The 23036-nt window shown below is 40.5% G+C and overlaps 1 protein-coding gene across 1 annotated transcript in view; it reads left to right on the forward strand.

The window, feature by feature from the left end:
• The window catches only part of HYDIN (HYDIN axonemal central pair apparatus protein), a 6673197-nt gene that overhangs the window by 5158814 nt on the left and 1491347 nt on the right, over positions 1 to 23036 (forward strand). Inside the window, exon 63 of the mRNA XM_044079523.1 lies at positions 20093 to 20353. Coding sequence (XP_043935458.1) covers positions 20093 to 20353 — 261 coding nt within the window. The remainder of the gene's footprint in view (positions 1 to 20092; positions 20354 to 23036) is intronic.

Raw genomic sequence — 23036 nt, forward strand, 5'->3', positions numbered from 1 at the left:
TTGTCTTGGAAGACTTTATTCTTGGTAGCCATTACCTCGGTGAGGAGAATATCAGAATTGCAGGCCTTGTGTGTAAAACGTCCTTACATAGTTTTCCACAAAGAGAAATTATCTCTTCGGCTAACCCCTCCTTTCTACCCAAGGTTGTCTCGGAGTCAAATATCAATCAATCCATTAACCTACCAGTTTTCTTCCCAAACTTTTCTAATAAAGGAGCATATTGTTTGCATTTATTAGATGTATATAGACAACTTCATTTCTACTTAGACAGGACTAATTCTTTCTGCAAATCTGACCAATTGTTCCGATCCTTTTCAGGACCCAAGTTAGAAAATCAGTTTCCAAAGTCACTTTGGCAAAATGGTTGAGAGACTGCATCTCTTTTATCTGTCAACAAAAGCAGATATGTTTAACTACCAAAAACAAAGCACATTCAACCAGATCAGTTGCTAGTTTGGTGGCTTTTCATTCAAGAGCTTCAATGCATGACATTTGTGCAGCAGCCACTTGGGCTACCCCCTCATACCTTTATCACTCATTACAAATTGGATTTGGTCTCCGGGGGGGAGCATCCTTTGGCTCAATGGCACTCAGAGATATCCTTTCATAGAGCCTCCCAGGACACAAGGTAGCTAGGGACTCTATCCCATCTGTCATGAATGAATGAGGCTTAACAACATCAGATAAAGAAGTTCTGTTCTTATCATAACATTCCATCTGTGTTGTTGATCTTCATTCATTCATTACATCCCACCCACCAACCCCCTCCAAAAGACTCCTGGAGGTTTGGATTTGGTCCTGGTCACATATTAGGGCATTTGCTCAGATAAAGCCTCCGCTTTCTTATTCTTACGGGCAAACTCGTTCTGAGGAGATTAGGAGAGGGGCACTGTGGGTAACCTTAGCTCAAGAGTTTTTGGCTGGTACAAGCTTGTTATATCGGTCGAGTCAGTTCCGAGGACAGAACCAAGATCCATCTGTCATGAATGAATGAAGATCAACAACACAAATGGAACATTATGGTAAGAACATAACTTCTTTTTTATTATCCTAAGTCAGTCGCTAAAGAATTTAATGTTGTTGTTGTTGTATCTTTCGGCTTTTCCCGGTTAGGGGTCACCACAGCGGAACTCCGGTCCGCTAATGACTGGCAATAGATTTTTACGTACCGAGTTGCCAGCCCTGACGCACAACCTTCAACGAAGGTATGCCCATTCATGCATTTCTCCACACAGAAGACACTTTAGCTGAGAATCGAACAGGACAACGTCTTACTGTGAGGCGACAACACTACCGCAGCATTCGCTAAAGAATTTAATAATTATTTTATTCTGGTAATTGCCAGGCTGTCTGTTGTAACAACTTCAGCAACAGCAGCAATGAGTTAGGGAACTGTATTTCATTTGAAACTCCTTTTTGTTTTATTAGTACTAACACTGTAAGAAAATAATTGTCTTGATGAATTCCAGGATGGCTGCACATTGATCATCAGGTTGATTAGAGCTCTCCCAGTTTGAAAACTGCACCTGTGAAAAGACAGCTACAGCTATTCATATGGGAAAATTCAGTTATTGGGTAATAATTACGATGCCTGGGTGATGAAATGTTGGTGAAAGAAAGAGGAAATCAAGCAGAAGAGGGGAAGTGAAAGCTCTGACTTTGAAAAATCTTGCTGCTGTTCAGCAAAAGCAGTGCAGGTTTCAGCTTTGGTCCAGGAGATTGCTTCCAGTAATTTAGAGGAAAAATAATTAAATGTACTCTGATGCATTTTAAAATAAATAAAACACAGAAGGAATGCATAAAGTCAGATAACAAAAGGCTGGAAAAAAATAGAAGCTTTAACTTGCTATTCATATGAACTGATAAAACTGCAAAAATCAGAGTTTGAAATGAAAAAAGTCTGTATGAGCATGAGGCTTCTTGAGAAGAGCTGTTAAAATTAACAAATTTGAAAACAGAGCATGCAGGAAAACTGAAATTTTCTGCTTACCAGAAAGATTGGAAAGAACAGACTGCATTCATTTTATGAAAATACAAATAAGCAACTGGCCTGTGTTCCACAGCAGGATGTATTAGAGAGAGGGCACATCGTATGTATATAGGCACATTATTCAGTTAAAATGTTTCCTATTTAATTTGTGAAATTTTTAAATTCCATATCATTTTGCTTTGAAGTTGTTTCCTGTATATTTTGCACATAACACTGTTTTGATGGTAGTATTAATGTTCAATGTTTAGATCACTGTTGTAGTAGTCTAACATATATGGGTTACATCCTTGCCGGGGATATGACTACAGGCCAGCTTTTAAAGCTTTGGAGCACATTCCATTCACCTAAGCAGCCAATCCATGTGTAGACTCATACAAGATGCAATTTTTCTGCCAAAAGCTTTAGAGCTTTCTTGCCGCCAAAATACACCTCTGTGGGCTTCATGGATCAGGCTAAGCAGATAAGTCCTTTTCTGGGTAAAGCCTTCTACCACATCATTTTTCTAAAAGTGTTTTTCCAATGAATTTCATTTTATGCTAGGAATATTTTTTATGCGACTGTCACATTGCTGAGGGGAATTTCACTTATGTAATGCTTAATTTACAGAGCTGGGTAAAAATGTGTTTTTGCATGGTGTACATGTTTGTGTAATTAGTTTGTGGGTTGGGGCAGGATTTGGTATGTTTGGGGACTGTCACAGAATATTTTACCTAAGAACCTGCATTTTCTTCTAAGGTTTATCACCCCACTCAGAGTGCATTACCTGTTTATGAAGTATTCTTCCCTGCTTGAACATGGAGGAATTGTCAACCTATGCAGTTCTTGCTTCTCCTGTCCACTAGACAAAAAAGTTTTAGGGAGTATTTGGGAGTGTGGCTGACTTTATCACTGCTCAGCTGCTGGTGAATGACTCAGCTGTGGCCAAAACTGGTTTTGTGAACCATCCATCTGTTGCCAGTGGTCTCCCTGATGTTGCTGCTTGGGAAAACACTAAGGACCTGGAGAGTGACACATCCACTGTGGCTGTAGGAATGCCCTCACTTGAAAAGGGAGAAACGATTTTTGCCAGGCTCAGGAGATGATGATAAAGAAGGTTTTCCTCTTAGTCTGCATAAGATGTTGGCGTCATGGGGTAGTGCTCTTGTCATGGGTTGGCCTTTTTCCCAGGAGTCTCCCAGGAAGAAAAAGCAAAAGCTTAAAATGTATATTATCCTGTTTCTTAAACTATGAACAATGAAGACTTGCTATTTTATCTTTTTGCTACTAACAAATTACTTTCTGCTTTTAATGCGTAAATCCTGGTTCTTCACTACATTCTAATAGGAATAAAACATTTCCCTTACAGTCTGACAATGATTTCCAGTCAGATAAGAAGGGAAGGGAGGGGGGAGTGAGATTCTTCAGTTAATTTGCCTCGAGATAAAGATTCTGATTCTTCAGAAAGTGTCTCTTAAGATTTTTCTCCAGAAGAATTATCTTTTTCTCACACTAATAACAAAATATGAGATTTATTTTAGTGGGCATAGAATGAAATCCTTTCCCAGTAGAAATATTATGATTTTTACAACTGAAGTTTCCTCAGCCTGCAGCTGTCCTTCCGTGTAGTCTGCCTTTGAGGATGTTTTCTAAACAGCTTGCATTATACTTGATACTGGCTCAAGTAGAGTCTTGCCCTCCCCAAAAAGTCTGACATATTATATAAAGTACCTTAGACACAATGAGATCCTTCAGTGATATTTTTGACTTTTACCACTATAATGTAAACACTAGCACCCACATTCCTTTTGACAAGGATAGGAAAACGTTTGACAGATTTGGGTTTTTCTTCTGCTACCTTAACTTTCAGAATGTTGAACTGCCAGACTTGCATGTTAAAATTTTACTAGCTTCTTTTGAGAATGTGAGAAAGTTAACTGTTAACCTTCCTACTTCTGACATTAAAAGTTCTTTAAATTCTGTAATCATGTCTACTTCTCAGGTAACCAAACACACTTAAAAGTACTTTTATAATTTTGCTGATGATGTTTCCATAGCTGTTGCTACTAGTTCAGTTATGAACATATTTGCTTGGTTAAGTTCCAAAAACCTCCCAGAAGATGTTAAAACTGAGATTTTGAATTGTACCATGGACAAAGATTTGTTATTTTGACCCTCTGCTGCTGAAGCCCTTAAAAGAATTGATGAGAAAGGGGAAATTGATTCAACTGTCCCCTTCAAAATTCAGTAAAACTTTCCTTCCTTCCTTTTCAGGATCCTGTTCCAGGAAACAGAATAAACAAGTCTCAGAGTGCAAAATTTCAAACAGCAATGGTGAGGAGGCTCAAAGAAAAAAAGAGGGAAGCCTCCTAGAACCAAGAGCAGTCCAAAAAATTGGAATGAATTTGTCTCTCATATCCCCTTCCTCCTGAACCACTTTTATCACACAAGAGTTTTATGTCAAAGAGGAATACTAAGAGCTTGTTTTTAAACCAAATGGTAGAAAGGTCACCCAGAGAAGCCATAAAGTAAAAACTGCAAGAATAACACAGCCAGGCTAAAGTTTTCACTGTGTGATACCTTAAATCTCCTGTAACAGTTGACCATGAGCTATATGCAGATGACCCCTTAAGGACAGCAAGTGTTTTAGCTGCATGGCTTCTGAATGTTCATGACTTTACTTAAGCCTTTACATTTACATTTAGGCCAGTAGAACCAAACTCCACTAGCTGTGAAAATGTATGTTTCAGCCTTTTTATTTATCTCATCAGCACAGCATAAGGGGATAGTTTAGCTATATTTCAGAAACACAGGGTCTTTAAACCCAGATGATGCCCATAAACATTAAAGTGTCTTTAAAATATCCCAACTAACATCCAAGTCAAAGGGTAAAAAGGTCACAGAGACAAACCATTCATTAAAAACTGCAGGAAAACCCCAGCCAAGCTAGAGTTTTCACTGTGTGATGCCATAAACGTCCTACAATGGAGGTCCTTGGGGTATATGCAAATAACCTGTAAAGGACATCAAGTATTTTAGCTACATGACTACTGAATAAAACACTTCCTGCCCCAACCCACGCTACCCTAAGAGTTTACCTACATTTATAACCTATAAACCTCTCCTACATTCAACATTTTAACAGCAAAATCAGTACTACTCAACAACATATGTTCTGATCTCACTCCCAACAGAGGTACCTTATTAATATTTAAAAATTATTGCAATTGAATAATACAAAATGTTCCCCCCCATTTACCTTATTATTATACACTATCCTTAGGCACCAACCAAACCAAAACTCAGTCTGAGATTAACCGTGAAACTTTACACTTTAAACAAAATACTATTATTGCAACTGCTATCTCTACTCCTTCTGGCTACTCTGTCGATCATCTCTGACCCAACAAATAATCACACTAACACACACACACACACACACACACACACAATATATACATTCCTGAAAAAATATCTCTGCTACATTAATAGCACCATCCATACCCTCTGTCTTGAAATATCTGTCCACTAACTATACACCATTAAAAAATTATTATATTTCCACAGATTTGTAAGTAAGCTACATTGTTCTTTTTCTCTCCTCTTCCAGTTCATCTCTTAATTTGTGGTGACATTCACTCCAGTCCAAGTCTAATACACTAGATTTTCAAAACACATGCTCTCAAACTCAACATATATGACATAGATGCTATAAGCCTTTGTAATAAAGTAGATCAACTACATGCATGGTTAGCATTTTACAAACCTGATATCCTTACTATAACTGAGACATGGTTAAAACTCTCACTAATGGATGAGCAAATACTTCCCCACAATTACTCATTTTTCAGCAATGACAGAATATCTGAAAGGTGCAAGGGCATTTGACTGTTATATAAAAGCTACCTAACAGTTAATAAATAAAGCAATTCTATGCCAACAGCCCACAGATCTGAACTACTCATGGTTACTGTCAATATTAACCCTCACCAAGTATTGTACATTGACACTATCCTTAGTCCACCATATCTCGTCTTGAATTAATTATAACCTCAAAACATAATATCCTAATTCTTAGAGAGTTCAACATAGATTGGTTCTAGTTTTTACCTCAGATTTCACCTGCTTCGTCTCATCCATTTTTATATCTCTTTGGCTTATTCTTTCAGGGTGAGCTTACAAAATTGCATTACCACATGTTGCCATGGTAGCACTATGGGAATTAGGAAAGGGTACTTTGTTCTGTTTCTCAAGTAGTTATATTTAATTGATCTTATTCCTCTTAAATATATTCTACTGCAGCTAATTAAAAATCTCATCACTTTATCTTTGGTGTTTTATTTATTTGTATATATAACAGACCAAACAACTACAGAGCCAAAAAATTGCAACCATTTAAAGGAGTCCCAAGCAGCCCAAATATAAAAGAAGTATTAGTGGTCAGCATAGGTATTTATTTTCTTCTGCTCACAGACAGTTAAACTTTACATGTAAGGCTTGCTCCTGTCATTTGTTAAAGGAGAACCACACCCACAGACTCAAAAAACATGTTTATTAAATCATGGTTTGGTGTTTCCTACATTTTAACACCAATCTGGACTGTTTACAGGTTTTTAAATATTTTACGTGTAATTTCTAAGTCTGACCACATGAGGTCTGGCATCTTGAAGTGATCCTGATTGTTTAGTCTGCCTCTAGGTATCCCACAATGCCAAGCAGGCCTCTTTTTTTCCTAAAGCTCCTGTCACTGCATTGATGTTACATGCATAAACTGCTGTCTGTCATTCAGTTAGTTTTAATTAACATTTCATGCCATTTAATGACTACTTAAAAACACAAACAGTGCAAATGCCACATAACAGACTTTTAAAGTGCTTTTTACTGCTGCTGCTTTTTAGAATGGATAAACTGCAGTCTTTTGTGAAGCCTGAATTGTACTACTTCAAATCTTTTCACATCCCTCTTCACACCTAACTTCCCTAGCTGTCAAAGAGCTAAGGGTAATTTGAGATGCTACCTGCTGTGATTGAAAACTCACAGTAGGAAACTTGACTCATGTACTGTTTCCTTGTTCTAGTCTTTACTTTCTATAGGGGTAGGGAAAGGACCAGGGAGCTGTGACATCATAGCATAGGTGGGTTTTTAGGATGGTTGTGGTGATGTCAGTTGGGGAGGGACTGGCCAGAAAACTACCTGTATTCAATGGCCTTGATGACATCAGTGAACTGGAGACTGCAGCAAGCTTTTCCAAAGTGGGATAAAAGTTTTCTGAAAGTGAAACCACAACATTATGGTAAGGTACTGTTCTAGTGGAGAGAAACAGTTGATTTAAAATATTTTAAATGCTGTATTGTTGTTTATTCATAACATGGACTGTAAATAGGGAGCAAAAGGACAGAGAAGTTAAGCATTTAATAACAAAATCCCATTGTTGTGCTTTAATGTAAAAATTGTTATCCATTTACTACCCTTATTGCAATGAGTGCTTAGGGAAACAGATATCAGTAACTGCATATGAATTTGTAGCTAAGCAGTGAGTAACAGATTTGGCTGGAGGAGAACTTGCAAAGTATTTTACTCACACTAAACACCCTCTATTAGCTATTTGTATGCAGAAAACAAATCAAAATCTAAATCCCTATAGCTATTTATAACTACACGAAGGAACATTCATGAGTAAATAACTAAAGACAGATATGTTATACTATAGAATACAGCAAGTCCCTTATGTAGTAAATACTGCATATTTTCAAACACAAATTAGTTCCACCACAAAAGGTTCAACGGTAAGTATTTAGTGACATTTCTGTTAACCTGTCCCCAAATAAGTGGACCAGCATTTTTTTTTATCTAAGATTTCCCTGCTTGTTTTTAAGCACCACAGTAAGGCAACACTTCCAAGGGTATTCTAACGCCCTTTGTTCAACCAGTATTCACCTGCCCAATCACATTTCACTAACTAAATATTTATTTATTATTTATTTTATTTTACATTTGTTGACTGGGCTAGTGTAACTGGATACGTGTTCATTTTCTGTAGAGACCCGGGGAGAAAAGCTCCAAGACACATACAAAATACAATATAGAAAGTTGCAACAGTCCAAGCTAAAACAGCTGTTGTTAATAAAAAATAATACAATACTCATAGTGAGCATAACACAAACAATAAAAGGTAATGTTACTATATACATATATGCATATATTTAAATTACAATAACATGGTCATTTGGTTCTTTAAAGATAAGTCTTATAAAGGTGAAGAGTATTCATTAGTGTAAATTCAGAAAGTTAGTCAGGGTTAGTACAGGGGCATAGCCAATGTGTATTGAGAAATAGTTTTAGATTCTGTTTAAAAAGTGTTAGTGAAGACAGAGATACGAGTTCAAAGGGTAGAAGATTCCAGTGCTTTCCAACAGTATTAGAGAACAGAGAGTCTCCTGCCAAGTTGTTGGATCTGCAAGTATTGATCAGCAGTTTGTTTGAGGAGCATAGATTCTTAAGATTGTTGTAAGGGGTAATGAGGTTAGTGAGTATTGGAGTGTTGGTGGGTTGATACAGGGTCTTATGGGCTATAGCAAGCTGGTGAAATTGAAGCTGGTTTAGAAACTCTAGCCATCCTAGTTGCTTTAGATTAAGGCAGTGGTGAGTTCTAAAAGGAGAGCCAGTGGCAAATCTAGCAATATTATTATAGGAAATTGCCAGTTTGTTGAGGTTGTTTTTAGAAAGATTGTTGGGCTGGCACCTCGGCACCGGAAAACTCCACTGCCAGTCATGAGTGGGCAGGTGATCCACTGTGGCAACCCCTAAACGGGAAAAAGCCGAAAGAAGAAGTGTATATAGGTTTCTAACGTACAGAGCCATGTCCAACCCAGAATTGTTGAACATGCTCCATCTTAGCAAAACCAAATCTACTCGAGCTACACGCTCTAGGGATATAAACCTCAACACAACAATGAATAGAACATGCTGGAGGGATAGATTCCCTTCGCAGAGACTTCCCTTACTATGGAACAGGGTCCCAATCTACATAGGACAGAGCCCCACACTATCACTCTTCAAGAGGAACCTTGATCAGTGGATGGGTAACAGAAAGTTCACACCAGGGATCACACCAACAGCACTACTAGATAGGAGCCAAGGGTACTAGCTGCTAGTACAAGGGTCTAGGGAACTACTAAAGGGGCGGTGAATACCGCACAACGTGGCTGGGCTAATATATGCCTTCGGGGAGATAGCCCAATACCAACCTATGAAGCATAAAGTAGAGTGGAGATTGTGAGTTCTGGCTATTGCGGTCCTGGCTACTGGCGTAAGAAAGGGTTTGATTCTATAGAGGGACCCCAATTTTTTGTTGACTGATTTTATTGTGCTATTTATATGAGTATCGAAGTTAAGGTTGTTATCTATTGTTATTCCTAAGAGTTTAGTGGTTGGGTCGGGAGATATGAGAGTGCCATTATTAGATATGAGTGTGAAATTTATTGGGATGGATTTTCGGGTTGGAGTGAAAAGTAAAAGTTTAGTTTTTTGGGGGGTTAGGAGGAGGCAGTGATTTAAAAACCATTGTTCAACTGTATTGAATGCTTTATGGGTAAGGGTTTGTAGTTCAGTTGGAGAAGTGGCTGAAAAAATTATAGTAGAGTCGTCTGCGTACTGAGTACAGGTGGCATGAGGAATTGCTGAGTGAAGGTCATTAATAAAAATCGAAAATAGGAGTGGGCCTAATATGGAGCCCTGAGGAACACTAAGGGAGATGGGAAGGTGATGATATAGAGTATTATTCCATAACACAGCCTGTTGTCTATTGTCTAAGTAAGATTTGAACCAATTTATGGCTAGAGGTTCAAGGGAAAGGGATTTCAGTATATTTAAAAGGAGCTGTTGATTAACCATATCAAAAGCTTTAGATAAATCAATAAAGACTGCAGAGGAACGCATATTATTGTTGCGGATTTTGTTAATGCAGTCTGTGAAGGATAGCAGGGCAGTGGTAGTACTGTGGAAAAGTCTAAATCCATGTTGACAGTTGGCAAGTAAGTTATTTTGGTGGATGGTTAAGTAGTTGCTTATGGATGCATTTCTCCATTATTTTTGCTAGAGGAGATAGTAGAGCTATAGGATGATAGTTAGAAAAGTCATTGGAGTTCCCACCTTTATGTAGTGGGATGATATGAGAAATTTTCCAGATAGATGGAATAGTACCTTCATCTATGGTTCTGTTAACTAGAATGGAGATGGGATAGGCTATGGCTTTAGCTCCTTTTTGCAGGTATTCTGCTGGAAGTTGGTCAGCTGAGGGGGTGATAGGTTTTAGGTTTTGGAAAAGGGAGCAAATAAAGGAAGTAGAAACTGGGTATAACTGAAATGATGGAGGTGGGCTTGTAGTAGAAGTAGGCAGATTTGAGGTATCTGGAGATAGTTGGTTAGCAAGAGTTTGGATGGCGTCTATGAAGAAAGAATTGAAGGCATTAGTAATATGTGCGGGTTTCTCAGGGTTAGAGTCTTGTGGGTTAGGTGTGATAGATTGCCCTGGGTATAGGAGTTTGTTAATGTTAGTCCAAAACTTTTGTGGTTTCTTTTAGTAGGTTTGCTGTAGTTGGAAGTAAAAGTTTTTTTTTGTCTAAGAGGATGGCTTTTTTTTGCATTATTTCTAAGTTGTCTAAAGACTATAGGATTCTTAGTAGTACGCCATTTTGCCCAGGATTTGTTTCTAAGAAGGATTTTTTTTTTTGCCTTGTAGCATTTGTGAGCCAAGGGGCAGATTTAGCTTTATTTCTAAAAGAGCAAGTTGGGGTGTGGCGGTCAAGGATGGCTAAGAACGTAGAATTAAAGTATTCCACAGCTTCATTTAGTGGGAGGGATTTTAGTGGTGACCAATTACATTGCTTGAGTTCTGTCTGGAAAAGGTCAGGGCTAAATTGCTTTTTGATGCATATTGTCCTAAAAGTGTTTGGGTAAGTTAGGTTGTTTTTTTGTCTGATAATATAAGTTAGTGAGTGGTCACTTAGGTCATCTGGTAGGGTTCCTACTGTATATGTTTGATGAGGAGTGTTAGTAAGAATCCAGTCTAAGGTACTTTCTTTGTTATTAGGTTTATTAATTCTGGTAGGGGTGATAATAGTTTGTGAGAAGCCACATAGGTTAATATGGGTGGTAGGGTGTACATTACTACAAGACTTCCAGTCGATATTAAAGTCTCCTAGGAGTATAGTTTCTTGTGGGAGATTAATAGAAAAACAGTTAAGGATATTTTCAAGAGTATTAATGTTATTTCCTGGAGGTAGGTAGATATAGATAATATATATGGCTTTACATGAGTTGACATGGAATTTAGAAATGAGTATTTCAGCATTGTTGTCTGAAGGTGGTCTAAGGTTTGCAGTGCTAACTTGTAGCTCCGCTTATAAAGGATTGCTACTCCTCCTCTCTTTTTGGCTGTGCGGTCTAGTCTAAGGATATTGTAACCAGGTGGGGTGACTTCATTGTCTTTCACTGTAGGTTTTAGCCATGTTTCAGATAAACATAGGATGTCAAATAGGTGGACGTCAAGAAGGGCGTGAAGGTGGGCAATTTTATTGTTAATGCTACGTATATTGAGATGTGCTATAGAGAGTGAGTTAGAAGGTTTGGTATGGGCTTGGGTACTAGTGTTGTTAGGGTTGCACTTTTCAGTGGCAAGGGTATTGTTTGGGCCGGGGTTAGGATGAATGTCCCCGTCTAGTAAGGAGTAGAGGTATATTCTATTTGTGGGGTAGAGAAGCTTACAATAATAGTCAAGTAATTTTCTAATATTTAGATTGGTATACTTAATATGTGCTAGTCTATGATATTTGGCTTGTAGGTAGCAGGGTTTGGATGTGATGTTTATGAAATTTTGAGAGATAGCTAGTAGTGATGATGAAGTGTGTTTGGAGGGGAAGAGAAGGGTGGGGTATAATGGTTGTTTGTAGGAGGTATGCAGATAGGCAATAGTTAGAGGCGGAAAGAGTGACACCAAGAGTAATAGTTGTATTTGGCATGGATGGGTGATTTAGTCATTATGTTGGATTGAAAAGTGGAAGAAGAATGGGAGGTAATGTAGTGTGAACTGGTTAGGAGATATATCAACAGGTGAGGTGATGTAACAAAGGGGGATGGGAGGTAAGATAAGTAGAGGCATGGTGTTGTGAAAAGGAGGTTTGGGAGTGCTAATGAGGTGATCTGCTAGATTGGAGCAGATGTGAAGGGGTGTGGTTTTAGAGGAATAAATGTAGGAGCAGTGGGGACAGGTGGTATTTGGGGGCAGGGTAGGGGAGCGGAGTGAGCCCACAGGGCGAACGAAGTGGGTAGATACAAGAACCAGAGAGAGAAGACTGTCGAGGATGACAATCAGTGAAGTGAGAAAGTCTGCAGGTACGTTTGAAAGTAAGAGATGTTGAAGAATGTTAAGAGGCTAGCAAGGATAGACTAGGGATAATAGAGGAGTAATATGAGGTTAGGTATACTGGGACAATAATGAAAGATTGAAACAATAATCAGAAGTAGACTGGGAACTTAGTTAAGGAGATTTGGTAAAGAATTGGTAAAGTAATAGCAAAAGCTTATAGTATATCTCCATCTAGTGGTCATTCACTTTATTGCAGCAAAAGAGTCCCCTACAGGGGGATATCAGGCTAGGGGAGAAGGGGGAGATATCCTGGTTTGCAACAAGGAGGGTATAAATGGGGAAGTAATGGTTAATTAGATGCTAGAAGGGGGGGGGGTTGGCTGCTGGCTAACCTGGCTGGGAAGCTTGCCTAACCTAGCAGTAGCTTTACATTAATGTTATTGTTACAATTGGTAGTAGCAGTTACAACACATACTTTCATTGTCTTTCTTTCAAGGAAAAGACTCTCAGGGAGCTGGTAGGTTACTGCTGTAATCTAGACTATTTTCTTAGGCATCCAGCAGGGCAGATTCAGGTGGGCTAGTGCTGGGATGTGCAGGAACACAAGACTGGTACATGTAGAAAGAAAGAAAAATGTGGTGAGGCAAACAAATACAGGAACTAGAGAGTACAAGCATAGAGTTTTCACAGACACAGTTACTTGTGTTACCTCAGCAGGTAGTCACAGTATTCTATTTGTTTTTCCCCCCAAAAAATATTGGTTCCAGTTCTTTTCTGGTACTAATGCAGTTGTAAACTAGAATACAGCAGGGTGGAAATAAACTAGGGAGAAGCTAGAGAACATCAATATGAGGCCGCTACCCTCTCAACAGAGATTGCAGTGTGGGAACACTGGTCTATTATACCTCTATGAGCAGATATATATGGCGGGAATAACCCTGCTCAAGACACGTTCAAGTAAGCGACTGTTACATTCTGCATTACATAAAACATGTCACGTTATTATATAAGTGTGCAAGCAGTAGATATTATAGCTAACCTGATAAATATGCAGTTAAACACTGGATAAATATCACCATAACACAGACAAATTGCTCAGATAAGCAGAATTACGTTGATAAGGTATGTGCTAATTAGTATAAATATAGAGGTACAATATAATCAGACTGGCTAGGAGAGGATGTTACACTCCTTTCGCATTGCCAGTTTAGTAAGTCTGGTATAATCTACTGGCGGCCAGTCCAATTGCCTATGCTTAGCACAACCTGAGGCATAAACATTCAGAAATAAGCAGCAGGTAACTAGGGATGAATATACGGTGTAACACACCAACAGGCAAACTGCTACAGGGCCAGAACACAACACTTTAAAGGAACCTTGTCTGATAATTGATGAAATATACAGGCAGAAAGTGTTCATAAAGCATTACAATTGTTTACGAGTGAGTCGCTAACAAGGTTTGAGCATTTGCAACTAAAACTGGCACATATTCTGTTAAGTGGCTATAAAAAAATACACTTTATACAATCCTTGACTATTATTCAAGCATAAGTAATGCAGACAAGAAGTTGCAACAGTTCAGGTGATATAAGGTACTATGCGCTACTTAATGAACAAAAATAACACTGCACATTGAATAGGGCATTACAATAGCTGTTTTCAGTTCCACGGCAGTGGAATCACTTGATACAGTCCCACGTACACAATGCTATGTTTGCATAAGCGTTTGCGGTAAGAATGTAAAGTGCTCACAAGTGTCTTCCCAGACAAACAGTTTGAAAATGACAAAACACGTAGCCTTGCTGAAAGAAACAGTTATCACAAAATAACCATAAAGCATATAACTACTTACAGTAGGTGCAAGGAGCAAGGATGCACAGCAGCCAGGTACGGGGTAAGAGAAGAAAGATGGCGTCCCCTAGTATGGGGTATATTTATAAAGTGGGAGAGGACTTGGGACAGAGGGGAAGGAGAGTACACCTTGAGAGCAGGTATAGACCAGAAGCCGCGAGATAAACAGTGACAGGTCTGATAGAAGGTGGGAAGGGTTAGGGTAAGGGGAGGAGCGAAGAGTTAGAGGTAATAGGATGTAATGGTGCCCCTCAACTCTTATAGGTTCATAGGTTCATACTAGGCTATCTGCCCTAGGGCATTTATAAGCCTAGCCAGAGTGTGTGTGGCTTTCACCACCCCTTAGGATGAGAATACTATACCCATTAGTTTGCTGTGCCTCTGTCCAGCAGTGACACAGAGATGATTCCCGGGGTAAACCTACGATCTCCCATCCACTCGTCAAGATTTCTCTTGAACAGAGTCAGTGAGGGGCTCTGCCTCACATGGACTGGGATTCTGTTCCATAGTGTAGGGAGTCTCTGGGTGATGAATCTGTCCCTCCAGCACGTCCTATTTATATCCGTGTTGAGGTTTAAGTCTCTTGCTCTCGTGGCTCTGGTGGATTTGGATTTTTTTGAGGTGGAGCATGTCCATTAATTCTGGGTTGGCCATGGCCTTGTATGTCAGGCACAGATCACCTCTGAGCAGACGGTATGCGACTGAATAGAGCTGGAGTTTCTTCAGTCGGGCATCGTATGACATATGTTTGAGCCCCTTTATCCTTTTGGTGAGGAACTTTTGGGGTCTTTCCAACTGCTGCAGGTGTCGGGTAAGGTACATTCCGAATGGGGCGTTGTACTCAATCATTGGTCTGATAAGTGAAGAGTACAGGCGTACAATGACCTCTCCTGATCTGGATGTGAATCCCTTCATGATCAGGTGGGCAATGTAGAAGGTCTTCCTAACCACTTTGGCAATGTGAGTGTCAAAAGAGAGGTTACTGTCAACTTGGGTCCCTTCTTCCCTCATCAGACCCATTATTGAGTACAATGCACCAATTAGAATGTACCTGGCTAGACATCTCCAGCAGCTGGAGAGACCACAAAGGTACCTAACCAAGAGGATTACTGGCCTCAAACAGTTGCCCTATGCAGCATGATTGAAAAAGCTAAGACTGTTCTCTGTTGCATACTGCTTTCTCAGAGGCGATCTCTGTCTAACGTACAGAGCCATGTCCAACCCAGAATTGTTGAACATGCTCCATCTTAGCAAAACCAAATCTACTCGAGCTACACACTCTAGGGATATAAACCTCAACACAACAATGAATAGAACATGCTGGAGGGATAGATTCCCTTCGCAGAGGCTTCCCTTACTATGGAACAGGGTCCCGATCTACATAAGACAGAGCCCCTCACTATCACTCTTCAAGAGGAACCTTGATGAGTGGATGGGTAACAGAAAGTTCACACCAGGGATCACACCAACAGCACTACTAGATAGGGGCCAAGGGTACTAGCTGCTAGTACAAGGGTCTAGGGAACTACTAAAGGGGCGGTGAATACCGCACAACATGGCTGGGCTAATATATGCCTTTGGGCAGATAGCCCAGTACCAACCTATGAACCTATAGAATAGGTAGGGAACAGTGAGCACAGTAGTAAAAAAGAAACAACAACAGGAGAAGCTAGGGAATGATGAGTTTAGAAGAAAAGATTAGGAGAGGTATGGCAGCAGGATACAAGAACCAGAGAGAGAAGACTGTCGAGGATGACAATCAGTGAAGTGGGAAAGTCTGCAGGTAAGTTTGAAAGTAAGAGATGTTGAAGAATGTTAACAGGCTAGCAAGGATAGACTAGGGATATTAGGGGAGTAATGTGAGATTAGGTACACTGGGACAATAATGAAAGAGTGAAGCAATAATCAGAAGTAGACTGGGAACTTAGGGAGATTTGGTAAAGAACTGGTAAAGTAATAGCAAGACAGAAACCTTATAGTATATCGTCATCTAGTGGTCAGTCACTTTACTGCAGCAAAAGAGTCCCCTAAAGGGGGATATCAGGCTAAGGAAGAGGGGGGAGATATCCTGGTTTGCAACAAGGAGGGTATAAACGGGGAAGTAAGGGTTAATTAAATGCTAAGGGGAGGGTTGGCTGCTGGCTAACCTGGCTGGGAAGCTTGCCTAACCTAACAGTAGCTTTACATTAATGTTATTGTTACAATTGGTAGTAGCAGTTACAACACATACTTTCACTATCTTTCTTTCAAGGAAAAGACTCTCAGGGAGCTGGTAGGTTACTGCTGTAATCTAGACTATTTTCTTAGGTGTCCAGCAGGGCAGATTCAGGTGGGCTAATGCAGGGACGTGCAGGAACACAAGGTTTCACTGTCTTTCTTTCAAGGAAAAGACCCTCAGGGAGTGGGTAGGTTACTGCTGTAATCTGGACTATTTTCTTAGGCGTCCAGCAGGGCAGATTCAGGTGGGCTAGTGCAGGGACATGCAGGAACACAAGGTTTTACTGTCTTTCTTTCAAGGAAAAGACTCTCATGGAGCCAGTAGGTTACTTCTGTAATCTGGAATATTTTCTTAGGCGTCCAGCAGGGCAGATTCAGGTGGGCTAATGCAGGGACGTGCAGGAACACAAGGTTTCAGTCTTTCTTTCAAGAAAAAGACTCTCAGGGAGCCGGTAGGTTACTGCTGTAATCTGGACTATTTTCTTAAGCGTCCAGCAGGGCAGATTCAGGTGGGTTAGAGCAGGGACGTGCAGGAACACAAGGTTTGATTGTCATTCTTTCAAGGAAAAGACTCTCAGGGAGCTGGTAGGTTACTGCTGTAATCTAGACTATTTTCGTAGGTGTCCAGCAGGGCAGATTCAGGTGGGCTAATGCAGGGACGTGCAGGAACACAAGGTTTCACTGTCTTTCTTTCAAGGAAAAGACTCTCAGGGAGTGGGTAGGTTGCTGCTGTAATCTGGACTATTTTCTTAGGCAGCCAGCAGGGCAGATTCAGGTGGGCTAGTGCAGGGACATGCTGGAACACAAGGTTTTACTGTCTTTCTTTCAAGGAAAAGACTCTCATGGAGCCAGTAGGTTACTGCTGTAATCTGGACTATTTTCTTAGGCATCCAGCAGGGCAGATTCAGGTGGGCTAATGCAGGGACGTGCAGGAACACAAGGTTTCAGTCTTTCTTTCAAGGAAAAGACTCTCAGGGAGCCGGTAGGTTACTGCTGTAATCTGGACTATTTTCTTAAGCGTCCAGCAGGGCAGATTCAGGTGGGTTAGAGCAGGGACGTGCAGGAACACAAGGTCTGATTGTCATTCTTTCAAGGAAAAGACTCTCAGGGAGCTGGTAGGTTACTGCTGTAATCTAGACTATTTTCGTAGGTGTCCAGCAGGGCAGATTCAGGTGGGCTAATGCAGGGACGTGCAGGAACACAAGGTTTCACTGTCTTTCTTTCAAGGAAAAGACTCTCAGGGAGTGGGTAGGTTACTGCTGTAATCTGGACTATTTTCTTAGGCAGCCAGCAGGGCAGATTCAGGTGGGCTAGTGCAGGGACATGCTGGAACACAAGGTTTGATTGTCTTTCTTTCAAGGAAAAGACTCTCACGGAGCCAGTAGGTTACTGCTGTAATCTGGACTATTTTCTTAGGCATCCAGCAGGGCAGATTCAGGTGGGCTATTGCAGGGACGTGCAGGAACACAAGGTTTCAGTCTTTCTTTCAAGGAAAAGACTCTCAGGGAGCCGGTAGGTTACTGCTGTAATCTGGACTATTTTCTTAGGTGTCCAGCAGGGCAGATTCAGATGGGCTAGTGCAGGGATCTGCAGGAACACAAGGAGTAGGTTCAGTCACCGAAGCAAGGATGCACAGCAGCCAGGTACGGGGTAAGAGAAGAAAGATGACTATTCACCTTTGCTATTTCTCCTTCCTTAAACCACTGCCTCCTCCAAGACACATTACATATTACTCTTATTTACTGCACACCATGTTATTAAACCAACTTCAGATACCTTTCTTCTCTCACTCAGCAACTTCACATCATACCACATAGCATTACATGATAACTGTCAGCAACAGATGCTCAACTTATAAAGCTAACTTTACATACCATAACTTTACAATCTCTCAGTCTTTTCAACACCTCTCACTCCCACTTTATTAAATTCACATATGTTACCAAGTCCAAACTGTCTTATATCCATCCATCTACAACCCTTTTTTCCCCATTTGTGCACATGGATTTGGGGTGTCACTTCAACATTGACAATCATCTAGAACCAAGGTTTACACTCCTGGGTGGCTAGCCTATATATTACATATTAAAATAAAGCTAAAAAATAAGTGGCTATCCCCTAATAAATATACTAGACATATGCACTGGGACAGCATGGGCTCATTGGGCTTGAACTCCACTGAGTGTAATACACAGCTTTCCTGCTGAGTTACCTATGAGGCAAACCCGAACTACCTCTTTCCAGGATGTGTGAGCCAGCAGCAATCACTCACTCACTCACGCCCTCTCTGGCCACTTTTTACAGACACTCAAACCAATGTTACCCTTATTTTATGATTTACTGTTAGAGTAACTACTCCTTAAAGATATACTGTGACCCACAGCTATACCTTGTACTGCCCAGGAAGTCTGTGCTTCTTTGGACAATGAGCTACCTCAGTCCTGCACCCTCTACTTCAGCTATTGATATGAAGTTCAGAAGTCACGTAGTGCTGATCAGACTGGTGGATCTGTGGAAGATATACTAGCTGCATAAAACCTTCTCATCCTTGTTCTGTTTGGACTGCTCACATGAAACTGCCATTTTCTTGCTTAACATAGTCATGCTGCTAACACTACATCTAATAAAAAGTGAAAAGCCTGGTTGCTGGCAGCTGACCAAGCATCATTGAGAGCTGCTTCAAAAATCAGCTTGTTCGAGCAAGTAAAGTTTTATTTAATTTACTTCCTGTATTAAATTCTGATTTTACTATTTTAAACTGTTTAACTATGATACTGTTCGCCATGTATTCAGAAGCATAATTAAGTTAAATCGTGATCAGTGTGCACTGTCAGTCAGGAGCACCTCTGCACAAGAGTCACAGTGTAGATAAACTGACTGCTCACTTTAGCGCTTTCAGCGTGGTACACTCAGCATATCTGCAGCTCTGAAGGTGTGAAGAGTTAATGTGCTCAGTGTAGTTATAGAAGGCTGTTTTGACCTAAGAACTGCACAATTTCAAATCCCGAGTTATTCGGAACAGATTTGATGGTGTGGGTCGTAATGCAGAAGGTTCAATAGGGCAATGAAACTTGATGCATTTCTGCAGCTAGAGGGTCTTCAAACTAATGAAGTCACGGGGAATACCCAAGACTTGCGTCTATGTAGAACATGAACAGTTGTGTGGATACTGTGCTGCATTTGCAGCAAGTTGTTCAATATTAAATAATGCAACTGGTTGCAGGGCACTTCCTCTGAACTCATAAAATGCTGCAGGATATGTAAGAGTTAAGGCAGAACTAAGCAGCTTTCAGATATGGGTTTATAAGACAGAAGGTAGGTGAAATGAGACAGCATAAATATGATTGCTGACTCTGTGGGAAATATTGGCCACAGAGGAATACCTTGAGGGTAAAAAGAATGTAAAACGAGTTCTTTGAGCCAGTTTACAGGCATCTAGTAACTGCAGATCGAAGTCCTGATGGTCATTTCATACACACCTGTGTAAGATAAGTATTCCAAAGCATATTGTTCTGAAACAAAACGTAGGCAGGCATATACAGACACACAGCATGGGGTTCTGTGCAATATTGTCTAGCCTTTCTATATGTGGAATGTATAATTTATTAGTTGCTTCTGGTAAGAACTGCATAAGAAAATGTTAAAATGTGAACTACATTAAGCATATTTTTTATAATCTAATAACACTGCAGGAAAGAAGACTCATGCAGCTTCACTTGTGCTAAATCCAGGAGAATCTGTAGAGTTTGAAGTAATTTTCAAGGCATCTATTGCACAGCGCTGCAGCGGACTTATTCGCTTGACTGTGCTGGACAATCAGTATGATGAAACAGTGGTGTGGCTAGTGGCAGAAGGTTTCCAGGATGACATTACTCTTGATAATATACATGGGCTGATGCCTAGAACCAGCAATGAATATGCAGATGGGCAACTGGAACAAGATGATGTGGAAGGTAAGGAAAGTAGGAAGACTAGCAAGAAGTCAACTTTTAAACAGAATGCTTTGTAAAGATTTACATAGTTCATTTATAGCTGAATGCCTAATAATTACTCTACTGGAAGATCTACAGTCCAACAGTAGTAGATCGTCACCCCCTAATAGACCAGCAGTAGCTCTGACTCGACCGTTGAGGTGGACAGTATGACAATGAGATGGCAGATGATGAAATCCAGTTTTCTGTATCCTTTAGTTCTGCTATGACACTGCTTACTGTGTTTAATTACAGTTATACACTGTATCAGCTAAATAAAATATAGTTCAAGGAAGTTATCAGAATGTAGTCATGTTATATTATTAGCAGTATTTTTGTTATTCCTAATCACTGTATCATTTGGACCTAACTTGTTAATAGTTTCACAGGCAGTCATTAAGCATTGTAGTCCAATAGACTGTTTAGGAGCCTAACCCAAATTACCAGTTTTTTCAAAACACTGTTTTGTTAAGTCACTTGCTCAAGTTCACAGAGTAGACAAATGAAGGCTGAGGGCCTCAAACCCTGTAGCACAGGAAGTAGCCTGTTAGCAACTCTTTGCCTTAGTGCTCTGCGCCAACTGTCGGATTTGTTCCTAATTATAATCATGTTATGGAGAGCTGTAAAACGAGAACTCACATAACTGCCACATATTTGGGAAATGAATATGTCAGTCAGTCCATGATCTTCCTATCTCAGTCTATAAATAAACAGGTTACTAAATACTTCACTCCTCATTTAAACCTTATTTGATAAATGAAATTCCTAGGAAAGAGTCTAGTGAATATTTAGCATACACTAAGGAGGACAGAAATATAGACAGAATCCAGAAAAACATTCAAATGCACAAAATAATGCGTTACTGCAACAGTCTCGTACCATGTCAGCTCTTGTTACAAAACCGTTGTTGATGTGCATATAAGATGCAGCCATGCACCATAAAAACAGTCTTATTCCAATAGATATGCAGTACAGGATGGAGGAGCTAAGTTCTCGATATCCTTACATTCAATGTTGCATTATTCTTAACAGATGGCGTTCCCTGCTGTGGAAGCCAGAATGTGCGGGCAGTCTACCAAAGACTATCTGTTGCTTTAAAAAGGTGCACCAAATGTATGCTCCTTGCGTAGTGTAGGGCATAAAGGTGACATTCAGGCCTATCATAAACAGAACATCTGATATTGTTAATCCTCATTCATTCCTTACGCATAGGTATCGGTTCTGAGCTCGGAACCGAGGCGGCCATTTTCCAAGCTTGCATCAGCTTCAAACTCTTGAGCTAAACTCTTACCCACAATCCCCCTCTCCCTGTTACCTCAGATTTAGTTTTCCGCATTGCCATTCGGTTGTGTCAAGCTACTTCTGTTGAGCTAAGTACATTCAATTGTTGTTTAATACTTTTACAGATTACTTTTCTGTCAGGAAAGTTCATATTTTATTGTCTCTTACCCTATCGCATCTAGCGTTCATAATTTCTTCAGGTTTTTCTGCTTCTTTCTTTACCACTTTTACCGCGAGGTATTCTCTCTTTACCATCGTTGGTAATCCTTTTCTATTTTCTCTCATACCTTCGGGTACTCTCTTGTACCATTGCTGGTACCTTCTCTATTAATTAATTTACTGTCGTGGCAGATAAGAAATGTAGTCCGGGGTTTAAGCGGTGTTCTGATTGTGGACACAAACTTTGTGTGTTTATTGTTTGGGAGCTTCCCATTTGTCTGTTGACCCACCCTGTACTATTTGTGAGAACATTTCTAATAGAACCTTGTTGGAAAGGAAAAACAAGCTGTTACTGAAGGGACTTCTAAAATCTCCCTTTTCAGAGGCTATTTCTGGGTCGGAGGCCTCAACCCCTCCTAGAGCCCATAAGAAAACTTTGGATGTTCCTACTAAGGCTAAATCTTTGCCTTTGTCCCCAGTTGGGGACTCCCACCAACCAAAACCTAAAAAGGCTAAAGTTTCGGCTCCGGAGCTCTCTCAGTCAGCCCCAGAGCTTTCGGTGCCTAGACCTTTGGCACCGAGGCCTTCGGCTCCATTAGTGATTTCGGCTCCATCTTCTCCTGCAGCTTTCTATATATCGGCACTGAGGGGCTCCTCGGTTCAGACCATTACCACTGTATCGGCACTGACCATACAGTTGATGCAGACCTTGACCGCTTCGGCTCCAAGATCTTCATCGGAACTGACACCTTTATTGTTGACTCCTGTCATGTAGATTCCAGCTTCGGCACCGGCAACCACTTTGGCACCGATCCCTGTGTCAGTGCAGACCATGACCTCGGCACCAATGACTTCTTCTGTGCAGACAACAGTAGTCCAGTCTCTCTCGGCACCGTTGTCCCTGGTGTGGTCAGATGAGATGGGCACCGAGTCTGCCTCTTCTGTGGACAGGCCTGTTTCTCTCTCAGTATTTGTGAGTTCCACTAGAAGCCTTTCCGAACATGATGTGTTGCGTCTTGTGGACTAGGTACTCTTGGCCAGAGGTATCCCACCCCTCAGGAACTATCCTTCCTTGGGAGGTGATCACCCATCTCCAAAGACCCCTTCTTATTCTCCTCCTTCATTGCCTTTGAAGTCCATGGATATAGCACAGTCTTCCCCTTCTGTGGTTCCCTTTATGGATCTCACTAAGGAACCGCAGTTGCCTTCATGGCAGGAAAGTTTT

Source organism: Protopterus annectens, chromosome 8.part0 (genome assembly GCF_019279795.1).
Source record: "Protopterus annectens isolate FY-2018-M chromosome 8.part0, PAN1.0, whole genome shotgun sequence".
NCBI classification, from domain to species: domain Eukaryota; kingdom Metazoa; phylum Chordata; order Ceratodontiformes; family Protopteridae; genus Protopterus; species Protopterus annectens.